At 39.5% G+C, this 20568-nt stretch overlaps 1 protein-coding gene across 1 annotated transcript in view; it reads left to right on the top strand.

The window, feature by feature from the left end:
- The first annotated feature begins 1370 nt into the window (after positions 1-1370).
- The window catches only part of KAT6B (lysine acetyltransferase 6B), a 165489-nt gene continuing 146291 nt past the window's right edge, over positions 1371-20568 (top strand). The window contains 3 exon segments of the mRNA XM_039872160.1: positions 1371-1483; positions 11416-11482; positions 14347-15223. Coding sequence (XP_039728094.1) covers positions 14603-15223 — 621 coding nt within the window. The 5' untranslated portion in view covers positions 1371-1483; positions 11416-11482; positions 14347-14602.

Raw genomic sequence — 20568 nt, forward strand, 5'->3', positions numbered from 1 at the left:
GCAGCAGACCGTATTTAAAAAGCGAAGTGTGCAGTGTGCTCTGCATTTGACAACAGGGCTGTGCTGCTTATTTTAAGATAAACTGCTCTAGCGAAGTACCTACCTAGTTTGCACAGTGGTTTCTAATGGGAAGTCCAAGATGCTGCTGCAGTGTCAGTGGTATAGGGATGCTGGAGTCAACCAGGTCAGGAAGCTTTGGACCTTCTCTTCCTGGCACCTTGCATCACCCCCTCAGGGCCTATGTCCGCCCTTACTGCAGGGACAGACTAGAGTCAACAGGTGGTTTTCCATCCAGGCCACCATGCCTGAAACTCGGTTCTTTTACAAAGCCATAGTTCTCCTCCCCCTCCCAAAGAAATGGCGCCTGGGAAAGGAAACTTAGTACTCAAACTCTGTAAAAGCCATTTCTTTTACAGAGCCCACTTTTCCTATTTTCTGAAGTTTCCTCTGTCAGCATCCCACCACCTCCGGGAAGAACTCTTCAGAGTCTGGAGGGCGCTGGGAGGCATGTGGGCAGCGTCGGAGTGGCCTCCCCTGGGCGGCCAGAGGAGCCCCCAGCCTCCCTCATATGGGCCTCAGGAACTCGGGGGGCCCAGGGGAAGCCTGGAAAACCGAACTTCACCATCAGCCTTCCTTCGAGCGCTGGCTAGAGGAGAGGGGGAAGGGCCCCCCAGCAGTCTTCGCTGACTCCCCCCGCCCCTCATCACCTCTGCCATCCGGCTGCACCGCCTTAGAAACATTCAGAACGCAGCTCAGAGCTCTCCAGCTTCTTGTAGGCCGGCAGAGTGCGTCTTGAGGGGCAGCTTCCCCCTCCAGCCCGCGTCTGACATCCCCACTCCCACCCAAGGATGCCTCCGCGGTGCCCTGTCCGCAGTGGCTGAATGTCACTGCTCCCTCTTCCTCGTGATCAGGGTAGACACAGCTCCTGAGGCATCCCCCACCCCAAAATTGCCGCGATCGCCCGAGGGTGCAAGGCCCGGGCAGAGGACGAAGTTTGGGGCCCACAGCGGCGGGAGGGGGGCGCGTTGGCGAGGACCGCACCTCTCAGTCCCAGCCCTAGCGGGCACACTCCCCGCCCCAAACGGCCCAGGCGTCCCCATCCTCCCGCGGACACCGGCATCCCCGCCCTCCCCCGAGGGCGGCGAACGGAGCCCCCCAGGGCGGAGGCAGGTACCCCCGGGGCGGGGACTGGGGCGGGCGGGGTCCAGGCTGCGCCCCCGGCCCGGCCCGGCGGGCTAGCTGGCGGCGCGGGGGGAGCGGGGCTGGGCGGCGCTGCCTCGGGCTCTGTGCGCTGCAGCCCGGAGCCGAGGAGGAGGAGGCGGAGGAGGAGAAGGAGGCGGCGGCGGTGGGTCCCGGGCGGGGGGAGCGCGGCGCTGCGGACCCGGGCGGCTGGCAAAGGACGAGGCGGAGGCTGAGGAAGGCAGCGGGGAGACCCAGGCTGCAGCACAAAGGGCAGCAAGCGATTGGCCGGGCTGCAGGCGAGGTTAGCCGGGGACCTGGGTGGCTGGAGGCAGCGGCGAACGGTGCACGTGCTTGCAGACACGGGCGAGTGTGGAGCCGGGGGGTGCACGCCCGGCGGGTAGGGGTCTTGCTTCCCCTCGGCATGGGATGGCAAGGAAGCTGCAGCGACATCGTTCAGCCTGCACCCGGCCTGGGGCTTGCAGGCTAAGGGGTGTGTGGGGGGTAAGGATGCGAGCCAGGGGGCGGGCGAGTAGTCGCCCGGGACGGGACAGGAGAGGGTGGAGGAGGGGGCGGGATGGAACGCTCCAGGCGGCGCGCCCGTCCGCGCGCTCCACTACCGGAGCTGGCGACTGAGAACCTCGAATTTTAACTTCGCGTGCCCGCCCGCGCGCGCCCGCCCGCGCCCACCCCTAAATCCTGCGGCCGCCGCCAGCGATCAGCTCTCACACAAACTTTAGCTGCGGGCTAGGGGGTTTGGGGTGAGTGGGGGAGGGGAGAGGGAAAAAAGGCCCTCTGATTGGCGTTGTCTGCAGCCAATAAGGCCAAGCACCTCTGCTGTGAGTATACCCAATCCATTTCCAGAGGCATAGCGGGCGGGTAGGTGGAAGTAGAGGTGGCGCGGTGTCTGGGAGAGAGAAAAAGGGTTGGACCAATAAGTGCCCAGAAGAGGCGGGCCCAGCGGTCTGTTGATTGGTACTGGCCGTGGACCCACCCCCAGGGTGGGGCCGGAGGGGGGATGCTGGGTCGAGGGGTGTGTCTATGCGGACGCAAGATGACCGGCAGGAACCTGCCCCAATGGGCTGCAGAGTGGTTAGTGTGTGGGTGACGGACAGACTCATAGGCCAACGGGTGGCTCTAAGTGTCTGCGGTCTTGGCCAATGGAGCAGCGGTGGGGCGGGGCCGCGGCTCGGGTTTAATGAGACTCCATTGGGCTGTAATCAGTGTCATGTCGGATTCATGTCAACGACAACAACAGGGGGACACAAAATGGCGGCGGCTTAGCTCCTACCCCTGGCGGCGGCGGCAGCGGTGGCGGAGGCGACCGCACCTCCTCCAGGCGGCAGCCACCGAGAAAGCTTACTCTTCCAGGCGGCAGCCCGGCTTTCCATGAGCAACACCATGAGTGGCAGTGGCACGCAGCTGGAGATCTATCACCCACCTCCGCACGCATTCCCAGGGAAGGGGCTGAGAAACAGGAGGAGGAAAAGAGATAGGGGGGACTGTAATTCCCTCCGAGCCTCACAGTCACCGTGGGGCCACGCTTGGGAGTCCAAGTTGCCTAGGCATGTGACAGTGAGGGGAGCCCAGGAAAGGGGAGAAGAGGACCAACTCCGCCTCTCTCAACAGGGGCCTCCAGGAGGTGAGGGCGGGGCTCGAAAAGGTGGGGGGGGCCACAGGCAGGGCGATATCAGGTGGGGTGGAATCTGGGTGGGAGGTCGGAAGGAGCCTTGAGGGCTTACACAAGAGGTTTCCTGAGTGGGGGAGTGGCCTGGTGGGGAAACAGTTGCAGGGCCAGCTAATTGTCTGGAAGGATTAGTGCTGTGAGGAGTAGAGGGGAGAGAGGAAACTGGAGTCATAAATACAAGCAAATTTGAAAAGAGAGAGTGGGGAGAGGTGCAATATCGGAGATGTGGAAGGGGGACTGAGGGGTATGTGAGGGCAAGTGAAATGATGCCGAAGTGTGAAATTGCAGTTATGGGGGTGGGGCAGAGTAAGAGTGGACTGGGTGTGGTGGATGTGAGTAGAGTTGAGAAAGCAGTGCAGAGTAGATATCGGATTGGGGGAATGTGAAGAGCAGGTACAGTTGCTGTGGTGGGAATGTGTTGGAATGAATCGGCATGTTGGAATAGAAAGGTTTGGTAGCTTTGTGGTATATGAAGCATTAAAAAGATATGGAATGATGGGATGGATATTCTTGGGAGAATCTCTGAAAGATAAGACAGCGGAACCGACATAAATGTTAAGGGAGACTACTTAGAACTTGCAAGATATATCTGTGGCAGAAAATCTCATGGGGACGTGGCATTCAGGATGGTGGGAAGAGGCGGGAGGTGTGAAGAACGATGGGTGGGGTTGGGCAATAGATTGGGTAGGGCTGGGCAATAGGCCTGAGTGAATGTGATTTGGTGCACTGCACCATGAGTGAGGATGGGGCAAAGAAATGTGTTAGTTTGAGAGAGAGGATTGTTCCATAGGCTGGATTTTTTGAGTGAAACTTGAGCTGGAGTCTTGAAGGTGGGGCAGGAGAGAAGGTGCAGGGTGTCAGTCTCTGGAACACTTTGGTATGGGCAGAGTGCAAGGAGTGGTGGGAGACTAGGGGCAAAAGTAGAGGAAGGGCTAGATTAAAAGTGCCCACGAAGGAGTTTAAGCCTTGCATGTGGGAGAGGGTATCGGGATATGATAAAACAATGAACCAAGTATGTTTGGGGGTGGAGGTACCAGGAAATTTAAGGTAAATAGCATAGGAAGACTCTTCCATATGGACAGAATGTGGAAGTAGCATGTGGGATTTAGTTATGTTGGGATAGTGTTAGGTCTATGGTGTTCAAAGGTGTGTGTGTATTTTTCGTTGTTGTTTGTTTTTTGTTTGTTTTTTGTTTTGGTATGACTGTGAGTAAAGTACATTCTTCCTTGTCTTGCTTGGATACTCTAGATTTTCTGGGATAGCCCTGAAGTAATACACTCCATTCTTTTGCTATTAATAAATTCTTCACACATATGTCAAAATGAATTGGGGACAGTCTTTTCTGTGACTTTAAGAAGGAAAGATTAGCATTGCATATTTCAGTCAAGGAGAAGATTCTTACCTGAGAACTTCTACTTAGGGTTGAAGGTTGGGGATGTGAAATGATAGTTTAAAAAAAAAAAAAAAAAAGGAAAGGAAAGATAGAGATGAGTTTTAGCGTTAAAAGAGGAACTTAAAGGAATGACTGGCAGGTAGTGATGACATGGTCAGTAGATGTTTTGCCTGCCAGTCATACCCAGGCCTCTGAGTAGAGTGGATGTTGTGTCGTTGCCATTATACCAAACTTTTCTCTCGCGCACTACTTTTGCAGATAAGGTGGAAACTGTTAGATGTAAAGCATAGTGTGGCAAATAGGATGAGTATTGGAAGATAATAAATAACTTAAACTTTCATGGACTTTCACATACCAGTTGGAAGAAAACTAATTGATTTGGGTTTGTTAAATGCCAGGATTCCTCACAGGCGACTTTTTAGTCTTTTAGAATAGTTCTCTACAAAGCACCTTCAGTTTTCCTGTATGCAGATGCCTGTATTTGCATAAAGTGAGAGAAAAGGAAATTGTTTTAGGAAAGTAGGGACGTGTGAGCTGTAGTGATCAGTCTTTGCTTCCAGAATAGTACATGGATGGGAGAAATGTGATGAAGGGAATTTTTCCCCCTATAATGCTTTAATTTGCATTTCCAAAGCACCCTTAAGCACCTTTTTATTGGACTTTCACAATTTTTGTATTATCCATTCCACTATTGCTAGATGTTTGAGTTGTTTCCGGTTTGGGGAAATCGTGAACAAAGCTGCTATGAGTGTTTCCGTATCTGTCATCTGGTGCACATGTGTATAGGTTTCTCTAAGGTGTATGCCTACGAATGGAATTGCTGTTTCATAGACAGGGTGACCATTTATCCTGGCTTATGCCTGTTGTCCCAGTGTAATTAATAAAGCACACTTAATTCTCAAAAGTGTCTGGATTTGGATGATGAATTGTATGGTCTCCCTAGTCACGGGGTTATGCTTATCTTCAGCTTTAAGGTACCAGTCAAACTGTTTTCCAAAGTGTTGTACGAGGTTACACTCTCTCTGGTTATATATGAGTTTTCCCATTGCCTCTTGTCTTTTCCAACTCTCAGTCGTGTTAGCTTTTCAAATTAGCTGATCTGGTAAACTTTGCATTTACCTGGTTAGTAACCAGGTTGAAGAGCTTTTTATATATGTGTTGGCTATTTGAATTTCTTCATTTGTAAAGCTTCTATTCAAGTCTGCCTCCTATTTTTTTTTTTTTTAATTGGGCCTTGCATCTTTTATTGCCATTTAGAAGTTCTTTATTTACTCTGGAATCAAATCCTTTGTCCTGTGTGTATGTTGCAAATGCCTTCTTCTATTCTGTGGTTTGCCTTGTCACTCTCTTTATGGTGTCTTTAAATGAACAGAAGTTCTTAATTTTAATGGAGTCAAATTTATTGGTCTTTTCTTTATGGTTAGTGCTTTTTTGTGTCTTGTTTTAAGACTCTTTTCCTACCTTCAGGTCAAGTAGATATTCTCTTATGCAGTATTATCTTCTAAAAGCTTTATTGACCTTGAAAGATAAATGATTATGAGTTAGATATACCTTTCTTGACCCTATCTTCACCATTACAGATCTGTTTTTGTTTTTGCTCACTTCCTTCTGTTCCCTGTCTTGAATTTTGACTTCTCCGTATCTGTAGCTAAGAGCCAGGTGCTAACTTCTCCTGTCTCTTAGGAGAAAATGGTTATATAGGCAGAAGTTCAGCCAGATTAGATTTTACAGGTCTCCCACTGACTGTATTGCTCTTTTTCCTTTTACGAGCTAGCATTTTATTGTGTTCCTGCTATGTGTCTGCCACCATCTTTGGATCTTTCATATTTGTTATCTAAATTATTTCTCTTTACAGTTCTGCAAAACCGGGATGTATTCTCATTTTACAGATGAAAAAACCGAGGCTTACATTTATTATGAAACATGTCCAATATTCCACAGCTCAGGAAGCTAGCAAAGTGTGGACTTGATCTCTGAACTCTGGATATATCCCACCATAGCACAACTCCTCGTTTAATGAGATTTCAGAAGCCTATTTGATAATATCCAAAACCAATGAGAATAACTTTCTTACTTTTAATGTAACATATCCTAATTAAAGTACATGTGGATACGTAGAGATAATTCATTTGAAACTGCATAAAATTATTGACCTCTCTGTGTATAAAAAAAAAATTTTAAGTAGGTAAAGTTAGAGCAGGCAGTGGGCCTTAAGGGTCCTTGGATGGGTGATAGAGGTTTTGAAAGCCCTTGAAATTGTATGCAAAAGTCTATGTAGATATATTCATTTTTAAAAATAGATCTATAAATTTTTGAGATTCTCGAAGGGGAACCCTAATTTGTTTTCAGGCTCTACTGGATATCCTGTTTGAAGACATCTGTGATAAAGTTAAATGATCTGTGTTTTCAAGATAATCTTTTACAAATGCAGATGTCAGATTTTTTTCTTAATACATTGTTCTCAGTCTTTGTCATTAAAACCTAGTTGAAGCTGATTTGTAATTAGGAAGAAATCTAGGATTGAACAGAAAAATTTTAAAGGCCAAAAAAAGACACTCTAAATTTAGTTGATTATTTCTTAAGTGAAAGTGCTTAGTTATAATATCATCATTACTAATCAGTGTATCCTGGCTCCAAAGGCCTCATGACTTCAAATGACTTTTCATCTTGTCTCTAAAATCCTCTGTTTTACAAGGGATCAAATTTCCTGTGAGGTTCCTAACAGTGTGATTAAAGTTTAGAGACCTAAACTATTGAGCACTTAAATGCAGGGATGACTTTGCAAACCTAATTCATGGGATTCACGGGGAGATTTGGAACATGTCTCTACTAATTTATGATGATGATGTTGAAACTAATCTTTGCTAGGGATTATGGAAGCCATAATAGTTTATTGATGGTTCAGTTATTGTTTGTTGAAGCAGATTTACACAATTATAGTTTAATGACATAACAAGGATATTGTCAACTAGGAGAGCATGACATGAAAAATTAAACTTCCAATTAATATAAAATGTATTAGTTGAAATGATAATTTTCATGGTGATTTAGCCTCTTAGAAATCCTTGGAAAACATTATTAGCTTATGAATTAAAAACTCTCTATGTTAATAAGTAGTGAGAAAGAACTTAGTATTATTCTAAAAAGATGGGGAATTAAATATTCAATTCAACTAACATTTATTGAGTGCCTACTCTGGGCTTGCTGCTGAGTCAGACTCATGAATATAAGTTGAACCAGATTGATGTTTGCAGAGAGGAAATACTGGTTGCTTTTGTTTGTTTCTTCAGTCATCCTTCCCTCCAACCTATACTGACTGGATGGGTACTATTGCCAGAGTGATTCAAATATTCAACAAATTTGTGTGTGTGTATGCGTGTGCATTCCACTATGCCTTATTGTTTCACTAATCTTGCAGTGGCTTCCTATTCATCTGTCATGTTCATGTGCCTCACCCTAGCTTTTGTCACAGCCAACTTTATTTTTTATTCCTCTTCAACACATACTCTCTTTAGGCATGCACATGGACTTGGTGTCCCTTTTGTCTGACAGCTCATGCTTAACTTCTGTGCCTTCTAGATTCCCTTCGTTCACTCATGGATGAATTCTTTTAACAAATAGGCATTGAACCCCTCTTATGTTCAGGTTGTAGTCCTGGGAAGTCTTGAGGGTATACATATAAAGATGAATCAAACATGAATGCTGTCCTTAAGAATTTTACAGTCTAGTAAGGGAAATGAGGTTAGTACACAAATAAGCATAATACCAAGTAGAGAATGAATACCAAAATAGTAAGAAAGCTTAAAGCTTCCTGTAAGACGAGTGGTAGGGCTCCTAAGAAGATGTCCTTTGCATTGGGCCATGAAGGATTTGAATTTGGGTGGAGAGACTGGGCAGTGATTCAAGTTCTGCTTTATCTTTCAAGGTCCAGTTTAAGTTCCATCTATCCAGGGGGTGTTCTGCCCATCCATATCCAGCAAGATATAGTCACAGTTGTTTCCAGACTTTTTCTTTCTGTAATCAGAGGAACCCTTTCTTTGAAGTGAATCTTAGGGAGAAGCCTGCTATATGTGGAACATTTGAGGTGGAGGTGTTTGGTGCAAGGAATTATGGTGGCCCTACTCTTTGACCCATAAAGGGCACCTGCAGGTGACACCCAAGATACTTTATCACAAGAGATCCAGGGAGCCTAGTTTGAAAACCAGTGGAGAGATAGGAAAAGTTTAGATTTTAGCATCTGAATTAAAATCCTTCATGATTTAGTGGTCTGAGGTCTTGACCAAGTCAGGGGTCAATTTTCTTTTTGCAAAATGGGGCAACAATGTAACCCTACAGGGTTGTTTTAAGGTTTACTGATAATCTATGTAAAGTGCCTGGCCCACAGTAGTTGTCAGAAAATAGTTGATATTATTATAGTTAAGTGCTTTGGTTCTTTTTTTAAAAAAAATTATTGAGGCAAAATTCCTATAACAAAACTAACCATTTTAAAGTGAATAATTCAGTGACATTTAGTATTTAGTACATTCACAGTGTTGTGTGACCACCACCTCTATCTAGTTCTAAAACAGTTTCATCCATTCAAAATAAAATGCACCCCCCCCACCACCCCAGCCCTACCAATTCATGTTCTGTTTATGGATTTATCTATTCTGCATGTGTCATATATAGAGAATTAAAAAATATGTTACCTTTTGTGCCTGGCTTCTTTTACAGCATGTTTTTGTGGTTCATCCACATTATAGCATCAGTACTCATTCTTTTTTATGACTGAATAATATTCAGTGTATGGCTATATACCACATTTTGTTATTCCTTTCATATTGATGGACATTTGTGCTATTTCCACTTTTTGGTTGTTGTGAATAGTGCCTTCTTGAATGTGTGTACGTGTACTTATTTGAGTACCTGTTTTCAGTTTTTTTGGGTATATACCTAGAAGTGGAATTGCAGGGTCATATGGTAATTTTCTGTTTAAGTTTTTGAGGAATCACCAAACAGTGCTTAATTGCTTCTTATACACATAGCACCTATCTTAGGGCTGCACACTCAGAACAACATCTCGCTAAATATTTGTTAGCTGTTCTTTGATTAGTATTTATAATCTCACCTCCGAATTCTCATGTTATGGACCTCAGACACTAATTTTAGGGAAAGTAGATGCATCCAGGACTTGTAAACCAACAAATATCACCACATGGATGATGTTTGATGTTGTCAGACAGCAGATATTTGTTAACCGAGAATGCTATTTTGAGCAACTATGCCAATTGTCTGTGCTGGTGGTTATGGAGGAAAAGAAGTTAATGTCCCTTTCCTTAAGCAGTTGTATGTTCTGTTTCAGAAGATACTGTTAGGGTTTGTGGATCCTCACTCAGTTACATAATAGTCCGTGAAAATATCCAGGAGGTTATAAAAGTGAGAGAGCTAAAAATAACTTATTAAAACTCAGGAAGACAAAAGAGTAAACTCTATTATTAATCTTTATTTTTTCTACCAGTTTTTGGCTCATCCATAATCTCATGACTCGTGTTATGACATTAATTTTGAAACAACACACAGCTTTAGTAAAAGCTTAGAGGAGGCTTCACATAATATTTATGATCCAGGATATTTTGACTCTTCTTATGCTGACATGAATATTTCTGAATAGTGTTGATATTTATATAATACTAATCAAGCCAAAAGCTCAGTGTTGGACTAAGCATTTCTCTAGATCTGTTTAGAATAGTTTGTAATGAGTGATGTAAATAGTGTTTTATTATAAGGCTGTATGATACAACCATATAATTGATTGATATTATTTTGTAGTTAAAAATAAAATGATTTAGAACCTCAGAAAATAGCATAATTTAATTATTCTATATGAGTCCCAGAATTAATCTGGAATGATTTATTCTCCTTTCGGTAGCCTTTTAGTCGAACTTTCAAGTTTTTAGAGAAAAAAAAGAAAAGAGAATAATGATTTTTAGGGTTGTACTGATACTGTCCTGTTTATATATGAAATAAATCCTAGTGCTCTGAAAAAGAGAAGTGGTGTGGATAATTTCGGATCAGGGGAAAAAGCATTTCTATTTGGCTTTTGAATGAATTATGCATTTTTTCCCCTTTAGATTTCTTTCTTGTTAGATACTGCTTAGACTAAAATTAAATTGGTTTTCAATCTATTCTCTTAGCGTATAGCAATTTACGGTGGGGCCAGTAGGATGTCAGAAACAAACCAGTCTAAGATTAAAAAATTTGGAGTAGATAATATACAAAGTGGGTAATATACATGTGTTAAGTTGAGAATTGGATACAGATAAGAGACTTCTGATTTCGCTCCTCTCCTAGCTGTGTATGTGTTAAAAAACACTGATTCTGCTTGTAGCAGAGAGCTGCTGAGTTACATCTGCTTCTCCCTAATTAACTGTTGGTTGGTGTCAGATGAGAGCTAATTTTGAGATTAAATTGAGGAGAGGGGTGTGTGTCTGTGACTGGGGAAGGGGAAAAGAGGATCTAAGGTTGCTTGGTTGTTTTGGATAAGATCAACATGCAGTTATTTACAGTGTTTTAAATTTATTTTTTGCCTTTGAAGTAAAAATGATCAATTTTGTTCTAAAATTTGACCTATGTCAGCACATACTTACTGTTGTAGAAACTGGTATATCCTTCTCTTAAGTACAGTTATTGACCATATCTTGATAGTCCAGTCAGTACCTAGATGCCAGGTGACCTTTGGGACAAATAGTGAATATTGCCTGGGAAAGTTAATACTGACTTTTAAATGTTTCTTTTCTTTTTTTTTTTTTTTCTTTTTTCTAGATACAGTGTTACATTTGCCTGGCTATTTGAGGAATGGCGGGATTTTTTTTTTCTCATGATATTCTTTCTTAGACTCTATCACAAACCTGAATTTTAATATTTGGAGAACAGTTTTGGCCTTAAAGAAGAACAAAGTTTAACCTCTTTAGTTACTTGCTCTGGGGCTTCAGTCCCTGTTCTTAAATACTCTTTAGTGGCATGAAAGAGTTAATATATCACCAAGTGTAATGTACTGATAAATTCATTGCAGCTGTTGTGTATTGAGTAGTTGTGGAGAGCCATAGATCGTTGCTGAATTTAAGGAAAGTCTTTATGCCTAAATTAACGTTTACTTTTTCTTTTTTTCTTTTGGCAGATTTGCCTGAAGATCTGGACAGTCTTTTTTGTCATGGACTGTTAAAATGTTTGGCGTTCCAATCCTGGTATTTTCCCTTATTTTATTTTTAATATATAAAATGTCAGTCTCACTGAAATGTGTTGGTAATGGATACGAACGATTCTTTTGATTGTGGGTAAGGATTGTGGTAATAGCTTGTCATGAAGGTATATTTTGAGTATTTATTACTTATGAAATGCATTTTGTTTTAATGCGTGTTCATTTGCTTGTGTAACCAAGATTCCTGAAAGCAACTTTGCAATATTGGATACTTTTCTGTGACTTCTTTTCTTGCTTCCTATGGTTGTATTTTGTGCAGTCAAATTAAATTAGTTGATTCATCCTGAATAAATGATGGAAGACGGAATAATTACTTGGACACAGTGAAATATCCTCTAATGAAATTTTGCCCCAAACCATTTTACTTTGGAAAGATCAGCTTCCTGTTCTAAACTTTCTAACAGAATGATTCCTGTGTTCTATCTTGAAAGTGGTTGCACTATGAAAGCCAGTGATTTCATTCCTAAACACATCATGTTCCAAGTCTAACATTTTTGTCAGTGATCTGTATAATGACAGGGGAAGTGCTTATTAGATTTGCAGATGACATAGATGACAGAATCAGAATTCAAAACAATCTTTAATAGATTGGAAGATAGACTCAAACCACCAAAATGAACTTGAACTGTAATAAAATTTAAATCTCAGCATTTAAGTTCGTATAAGAAAGGAAATAGAAAGACTCAGCTTGACATCCTTTTTGTGAGAAGATCTGGGATTTTTGGTTGGACTGCTTTGCATGAGACAGTTGTGTGGCAAGGCTGTTAAGAAAGTTCATGTAACCTTGGATTGCATTAATAATTGGATAATGCCTGGATTGCCATATTTTAAGATGAGCGTTAGCTACTAGTGAGCAACCAAAAGGAGGTGCTTGGAAACCATGTGATATACGGAAAGGTTAAGGATCTTGGATGTGAATCGTCTAAAGTGGGGCTAGAGGTAGAATGGGATTGATTGTAGTGGTTTTCAAAAGATACTTGTTTTCAAATATTTGAAGGCCTGTCATATTAAATAATAAGAATTTTTCATGATTGTTCCATAGGAGCTAGAACTAGTAGGTAGAAGTTATGAGAAGGCAAATTTTGGCTCCTGTGAGCAAGAAATATATTACAATTAGAGGTGTCCAACGATGAAATGAACTGCCTCAAAAAGGAACAAATTCTCAAACACTGGAAGTATTTTGAGACTTTATGACCCTTCTTTTGGGGATATTGAGCAAGGGATCTTTTACTGGATAACTAGAGGTTGAACTGGATGACCTCTAAGGTTCCTCAGCCCCAAGTTTCTGAATCTGAGAGAAAGAAAAATGGAGTGAACTTCTCGTTTACAGATCACAAGGAAGACAGTCTTTTTTTAAACTGTCTCTTTTAAGTTGACTGAACAAGTATAGTTCAATGGCCCAACTATTTTTCAGCAACAGAATCTTTGTGAACAAATATTAAATTCTTTAGGATATCTTGCTAAAATTTTAAGGAAAATATTATTTTCCTCATATTTAGGTAATTTAAATCTAAATAACCAGAGATAACTTTAATTTTGTATTTTATGAGATATTTTTCAGAGTGTATAGACATTTGATGGAACCAATGACTGTATATTGAATATTAGATATTGGGTTCACTTAATTCTTTCAACAATCCTGTGAAGCTTGTATTAATATTGCCTTACAGGTAAAGTTACTGAAACTTGTTACTTACCCAAGTTTCTCAGCTAGACATTGGTAGAGGTGGCATTCATACCATTAGTCTGATTGCAGAGGCAGAACTAGCTAACGCAGGCAGTTGTGTCTCAGGTGAAGATAGTGCTGGACTTAAATATTAGAATAATGGCCTTTAAGCCTTAAATCTACTGACTGTTACCTTGAATGATTTCCATCTTCCCCTGAGCCTCAGTTTACCCATAGAGTCAGCCTGCAGATTAACTGACAAGTTATATGTGAGCATGCTCTTAAACTTTAAACTATTAAAAGAGTTAAGATGTGAATATTACAGTGCAGAAGCAAGATTAGAGCCCAGATTTGACCCAACTCCCAGGCCAGGGCACTTTCTCCTGGTGTTCCTTGCAGGTGTACTCAGTACCAGATTAGAGATCCAGGGTGGTTTTTATGTATACCAAGAGGCTCTTGGAGAGCAATACTGCTGTCTACCTGGCATCAGATTTGTATGAACCTTCCTTATATCGAGCAGTTTCAGGAGCTAACTAGGTACTAAGAAACCTAGAATGCTATATTATTTAAAAGGTAAAGGGTTATGTTACTGTATTAGTTTCAGTTTTCCAGCCTGTTGATTATAGAGTGTCACAGACCCTTTTCAAAGGGATGGGAGGATATAAGTCTATAGAAGTGGCTAGATGTGAAATTTTCTTGGTGTGAGACCTTAGAAATATAGTATCTAGTTGAAACAGAAGAATCAAGATTATTCTTTTTTTTTTTTTTAAAGTTTAAGATTTCATAAAGTAAGTTTGATGTACTTCTGTTAGATTTTTTGGATTATATACTAGTTCTTTGATAATGATTTTATGTTTATGATAGACATATTTTGAACCACCTTCATGTAATCTTATTAATATCAATAAAAGGTTATTCATTAAATATAACTTAGACGTGATCTCTTAAATGCCCTATAAGTGACTTTGTATAAATAATAAATGAAAAATCCTAAAAAATTCTTTCTCAGACTGAGACCCAATTTCTGGTTGGAAAATATAGTCACTGTGGCTTTGTTACATAATACCTTCCTATCATTACTTCTGGGGTCATTTTACATCAGGAAAAGTAATATTAAAGAGTTTTTAAATTTATTTTTGGAAGTTCCATTATTAAGAGCTTTTCCCCCCTATTTATCCTTTAAGGTCTTGATTTCCTGGTTCAAGATGTTCTTCACCTAAATGCAGTCTTTCCGGTTGGTCAAAATAAGACAACTGTCAACATAGCCTGTTTGTCCTCTTTTTACTCTAAGGATGGATGTTTGTAAGATGTTGCTTAATATGGTCTGGAATACTCTTCCCATTTATTGAATTGTAAGTGACTTTTAAATGCGCAAGTTCTGTTAAATACAAGGAAAACCTCTATGGGTAACTTTTGTATTGAAGAAGTCATTTGTCAACCATGGTAAAACTTGCAAACCCACTTTACACAGAGTGGATTCTTGAAGCTATACAGAAAATAAAAAAGCAAAAGCAAAGGCCCTCTGAAGAGAGAATCTGCCATGCAGTCAGCACTTCCCATGGATTGGATAAGAAGACAGTCTCTGAACAGCTGGAACTCAGTGTTCAGGATGGCTCAGTTCTCAAAGTCACCAACAAAGGCCTTGCCTCCTATAAGGACCCAGACAACCCTGGCCGCTTTTCATCAGTTAAACCAGGCACTTTTCCTAAATCAGCCAAGGGGTCTAGAGGAACATGTAATGATCTCCGCAATGTGGATTGGAATAAACTTTTAAGGAGAGCAATTGAAGGACTTGAGGAGCCGAATGGCTCCTCCCTGAAGAACATAGAGAAGTATCTCAGAAGTCAAAATGATCTCACAAGCACCACCAACAACCCAGCCTTTCAGCAGCGGCTGCGACTGGGGGCCAAACGAGCAGTGAACAATGGGAGGTTACTGAAAGACGGACCGCAGTACAGGGTCAATTATGGAAGCTCAGATGGCAAAGGGGCTCCCAAATATCCCAGTGCTTTCCCGTCCTCTCTCCCACCTGTCAGCCTTCTACCCCATGAGAAAGACCAGGTAAGTGAAGAGAGAATGCTAATGTATTCTAAATGTTGCCCCTTTCATTGGTACAGTTTAAGTTATATTTTATGTGGACAAAAGGTTCTGAATAAAGTTTAATAAAATTAAATGTTTTGCCTTAGAGCAGGCTTTTATATTTTAAAATGTATATATTGTTATGTATATAAAGTGTTCTATATTGTTTTACAATGTATTGAGGACCGGCTTCCTTATTGGTTGACTAAGAATTTAACATGATGATTATGTGATTTGTTTTTTAAACTCTGATTAACTGGTAAGTGCTTGAAGGGACCAGGATAGAGAACTTTAATCCTCCTTAAGGGCAAGATAATATATATTTTAAAAACTCTAAAAAAGGCCACTGTATATTTTTCTCCCTTTTTATTATTTATCTTTATCTTTCAGCTTTATTGAGGTATAATTAATATTTTTTCATCTTTCTTATTATTTTTAGAGAAGAAGAATTTATAGACTGATTATTTTAATACTGGAATTGTTTTGATATGTGACCTAAATCCTGACTGTTTCAGTTTGAAATAATTTATTGTCTACTTCTCAGTGGGTGAAAGCGAATGTTTATTTTGTCTCATACCATATCTTTTCTTATACTCTTTGGTTTCCCTGGGGCTTATGTTATTTCTGTAGTATTTATACATATATGGCAGATTTCTCCTTAAGTTACTGCTACAATTTTAAGTCTTTGGTTGAGTAGGATTTTCCTTTGTTTTGTTTCAAAGCTACTGAAATTACTGCCCAAACTAAAACCAAAGTAGAGCAACAGCAAATTGTTTATAATAATCGAGGCTCTCCAGTTTTGGGCCTTATTGTCTGTCCCTTGGGCGAGTGGATACATTGATATCAGTTAACTTTACATCATGTAAAGCATTAACCATTGTTGATAGAAAAAGTGGTTGTATGTGTTAACTACATTTTTAGAAGTGATGGAAACACAAGTGTTAGGAAAAGTTGTGCTCCTGATGGTGTTTTTTCCCTCTTTGGATACTGCCAGCTCTTAAGATAGATCCTGCTTCCCTCAGTGCTTTAAGCTGAATAGGGACCCAGCTCTAGAAACTGGGTAGGACCAGGTGGTTTTCCTTTCCATGAGCTAATTGGAATGCTAGCATTTATATCTTAACTATATTTTTAGGTTATCAGTTTTCCTCAACATTTATCTTGTCCTTTGGTGGTGTTTATGTTTGTATAACCAGCCCTCAATTTTTTGAGAGAGAATGTGGGCATAAAGAAAGACGTAAGTAAACCTATGCAATTTTCTTTTTAAATAACATTTATTAAAAAAAATGCAGTGATTCAAATCCTAATACTTGTGTCTGACACAGCCACACTAAGCACTTCTGTTTCTCATTAAATAATTTTATAAATGCTTATACCATGAGCTATAATTCCTTAGGGGAATATAAAACCATTTCTTGATGGATTTGGGTATCTTTGTTTTTAAAAGTTATATACTACCTTAAGGTTTATTAAAATTTTGTAGTCATCAGGTACGTGGACTAATTCAGACAGCTTTAGGCAATTTAATAATAGTATGTTTCAGTAATTTTGTGATCCAGGGGATATTTTTACTTGTGATAGAGGAGTCACTACAAATTTTCCACAGACCCTTTCCTATCCTCTTTCACCTTGCTCGCCATTTCTTGCTAACCTTATCATATATATATATATATATATATTTTTCATACAGCATCCGTATGGAAGTATTTTTAGTCTAAAGGAAAATTCATGTCTGAAAGTGTCTAGGATTGAGAACAGTGTAATTTATTGCTTAGCATGCAATTGCTGCTGCTCTTTTTATGATGCAAATCTTTAAGTTGTCCAGTTAGCATCATCATATAACAAAGAAATCTGAGAAAACGTGTCTTAGAATTTTTACTAGATGAAATTTTGAGATCAGTTGCCTTGAGTAATCATAATCTAATTCTTAGAAAAGGACAAATAAAGATAAATGAAAATCAGGTCAACTCTGGCTACAATATATTATATTGTTTGTATTGTATATTGCAATAGCATTTTTTCCTTAAAAAAATGTAATAAAAACTACATCAAGACATATTATCCTTTGAGATTGCAAATGGTAAATAGTTTAAAACTATGTAAACTTGCTAAGTAAATGTAATAGAAATTCTTAACCTGGGTCCATGAATGGGTTTGGGGAAGGTAGGCCACAAATCCCTTGATATCAGACAGTGATATCTATTCACGTTTTTCTAGGGTGAGAGTGTATAGTTTTTATTAGATGCTCAAAGGGATCCAAAATGTCAGATAGCTAATGTGACTATTTTTTATACTGTAGAAAATATTTTGAGTTTCTTACTCTAAAACCATAATATGTTAATGATTATTCTTGCTTCAGCTGCTGAACTTGGATCTATATGTAGATTGGTTATGCTGTAGTTTCTTGTACACGGGGCTTTTTCTAACATATTTGAAAGGCAGATTATCATTGTTCTTGCGCTAGAAGTCTGTAGAGTTTGCATTGTGGGAGGACATTTATGATATAAATAGCAGCTGTTTGTACAGAGATACAGTAATCTCAATTACAATTTAGTCAACTGATGTCTTTCAAAGAAGCTGTTATTCTAGTTACTTTTGTTGAGCAGTTTCATTTAATTGTAAAAAAATAAAAATAGTAAAAATAATAACTAACATTTCTTAAGGGTTAAATGTCGGTACTATTCCAAGTACTTTACACTTATTAACTCCTTATCACAGTAACTGTGAGGGCCATAGATTATTATCTTTATTTTACAGATGAAAAACTGAGGATCAAAGCCTAAGTAATTTGTCCAAGGTTGCTTATAGAGCTGGTGAGTGGTGAAGCCAAGATCCTAACAAGATAGTCTGACTCCAGACCTCTTTACTGCTGGGCTGTATGCTGGTCAATAGTGGTGGCTTTTCATTAACAGTAAAATTATCTCTTGCAGTTCCACAAATGTTTAGAAGCAGTTTTTCCCAACAAATAGGTTTCCGGTATTTTAAATTTGGGAACTGCAATGAGCCTATTTCAGTTTTTAAAGCGTATACTATTTATAATATTAGCAATGTGGGAAAGCAGTTGGGGGAAATAGTAAATCTCTGTCTAATTAGATTTAACATCATCATCATTCCTATGCATGACTGCTAGGCGGAATACAATGCAAGTTAAAATAGAAGGGCTCCTTTCCTTTCTGAAATGTAATTGCACATCTTCTGATAGTCTAGAATTCAAATTGGATATTACCACAGTGGCTTCTTAGCATAACTTTTTTGTATTTATTTAAGAAAGCTCTCTTTGGTGAGGTGATATGGAAATGAATTAAACCATTGAAGATAAAACTTTATCTTTGACTTGGTGAGGGAACTCCTAACGGATAGTATTAGTGTTTCTTATTAAAAGTGGTAAAGCTCAATTAGGTCAGATTATGAGGACTTTGGAAAGTCAAATATTCTAAGAGGGACTTCAGTTGTCACCACAGACTTTGTGGCATTAAGATTCCATTAGAACATTTGGACTTTAGCATTTTTATAAAACCAATTTTGTTCAGTTTTAAACAGATTCCTTGGTATTTCACTTTATTGGGAATATCTTCCTAAAATTTATTAAGTGTCAAATCTTGGTATATTTCTAGTACAGTACATAATATATGGGAACTCTTACTCTAGACTACTATAGTTGGGAGACACTTTTGATTTTTTTTTTTTTTTAAGAAAGGAACTATTAGAATCTTATAAAAACATTTAAACATAAATTCAAAAACATAGATGCTGTCAAAAAAAAATAAGATGAGTTTTAAAAGGAGCACAGATGATTAGAAATGCTGCTGAGAGACAAAACTGTGTTTTGTCTCTTTTCGTGGTCTTGGCTTATTCAAATGTTTTTTCTACTTCTTCCTCATTGTTTATAGGGAGATATTTTATTAAGGTTTTTGTCAGTGTTATTGGAATGAAATATTTTCATAAATAAAAGATTAATGTACATCATATATCAGTTTCTTGTGTTGAATAAATGTTGTAAATTGAAGAACTTTATTTTTAGATTTTACTTTCTTCAGTTTTCTCCACTCTGTCCTCTAATCACCAAGCCCATTATTCCTGTCCTAGGGAGACCTTCCTCATCTCTCTGGGACTTTGCCAGTCACCTGTGTTTTGTAAAGGACCATTCACTCATCCATATTGTTCTTTGATGAGGCAGACTTCCAGAAGTCTCTCAGCCCTAGGGGATCCGTTCATAGTTTCAGACAACTCTGCATCTTTTTGGCAGAAATGTGTGTGTGTGTGTGTGTGTGTTTTTTATCTGCTAATTATGGAGAGTCCAAATGTCCTCCTCTCTGTTGGCCTTCTTAGTTTTCCTTTGAAATGGTGTCCTTTGTATTGCAGATGTCACGTTTCCCAAAGGATGCTTTGCTAAGAGTATTTAACTGAAAGTTGGATAAAGCTCTAAATATTGCAAAATATACTCTTCATATAATCTGAATTTTGGAATTGGTATAGATGAAAGTCAGTTTTAGAATGACTAAAGTCAGACAGAAGCCTATTATAATGTGAAAGAATAGGTGAATCAAATACTTGCTGTTCCAGGGTCAGAGAAGGAAAAAGATTGTAGTTCATGTTGTTAATTAAGCTTCAGAAGTTCTTCAAAATAGCAGACTACTGTCAGGACTGCTTTTGTAAGCAGACAGTACTAGTTGTTGAGGCATTGTTGAATGAGCACTTGGATTGTCTCAAATTAGTTAGTGGGGTCAAGGGAAACAAAAAATGAAAAGTGAGAGAGTCTTTCTATTGCACGCTAAGGCATGACAGCTTGTTCCACTTTTGAGCTTTTATCAAGATGGGATTTGTCTAGACTTCTAATGAAATAGGCTTTAGGTAAAGTAGAAACATGATGTCAAAGGATCTTTGACTCTTAGAATGAGTGTTAAACATTCTTTTTAACTCTTTGGATCTTAGATATATTTGATACTGTAGCTGCCTTTTCTACAACACATAATCCTGACATGAATGATACATAAACATAGATCAGCCTGTTTTCTGATTTCCTAATGGTATTTTCTTCCAAGCATTAAGGATGCTAAGGGTATGGTTTCTTGATTGATTTTGGATATTTTCAGCAGCGTTCAGGAATTTACTGTTGTATTCCATATACCTATTGGAGTATAACAGCTACGTTTGTATACTTTCAGTGCTAAGGAAATCTATATTATATTATATAGCTTTAAAGTTATTTAAATTAAGTGCTGTTTGCTGATTTATTTTGATTGTAACTTGGATGGCAAAGATTTTTATTTATCTTTTCCCTTCAAACTTTATTTAATAAATAGTACATTTTAATGTTTCTTAGAATGAAA

The sequence above is a fragment of the Pteropus medius genome, unplaced genomic scaffold, assembly GCF_902729225.1.
Source record: "Pteropus medius unplaced genomic scaffold, Ma_sr-lr_union100, whole genome shotgun sequence".
Taxonomy (NCBI): Eukaryota; Metazoa; Chordata; class Mammalia; order Chiroptera; family Pteropodidae; genus Pteropus; species Pteropus medius.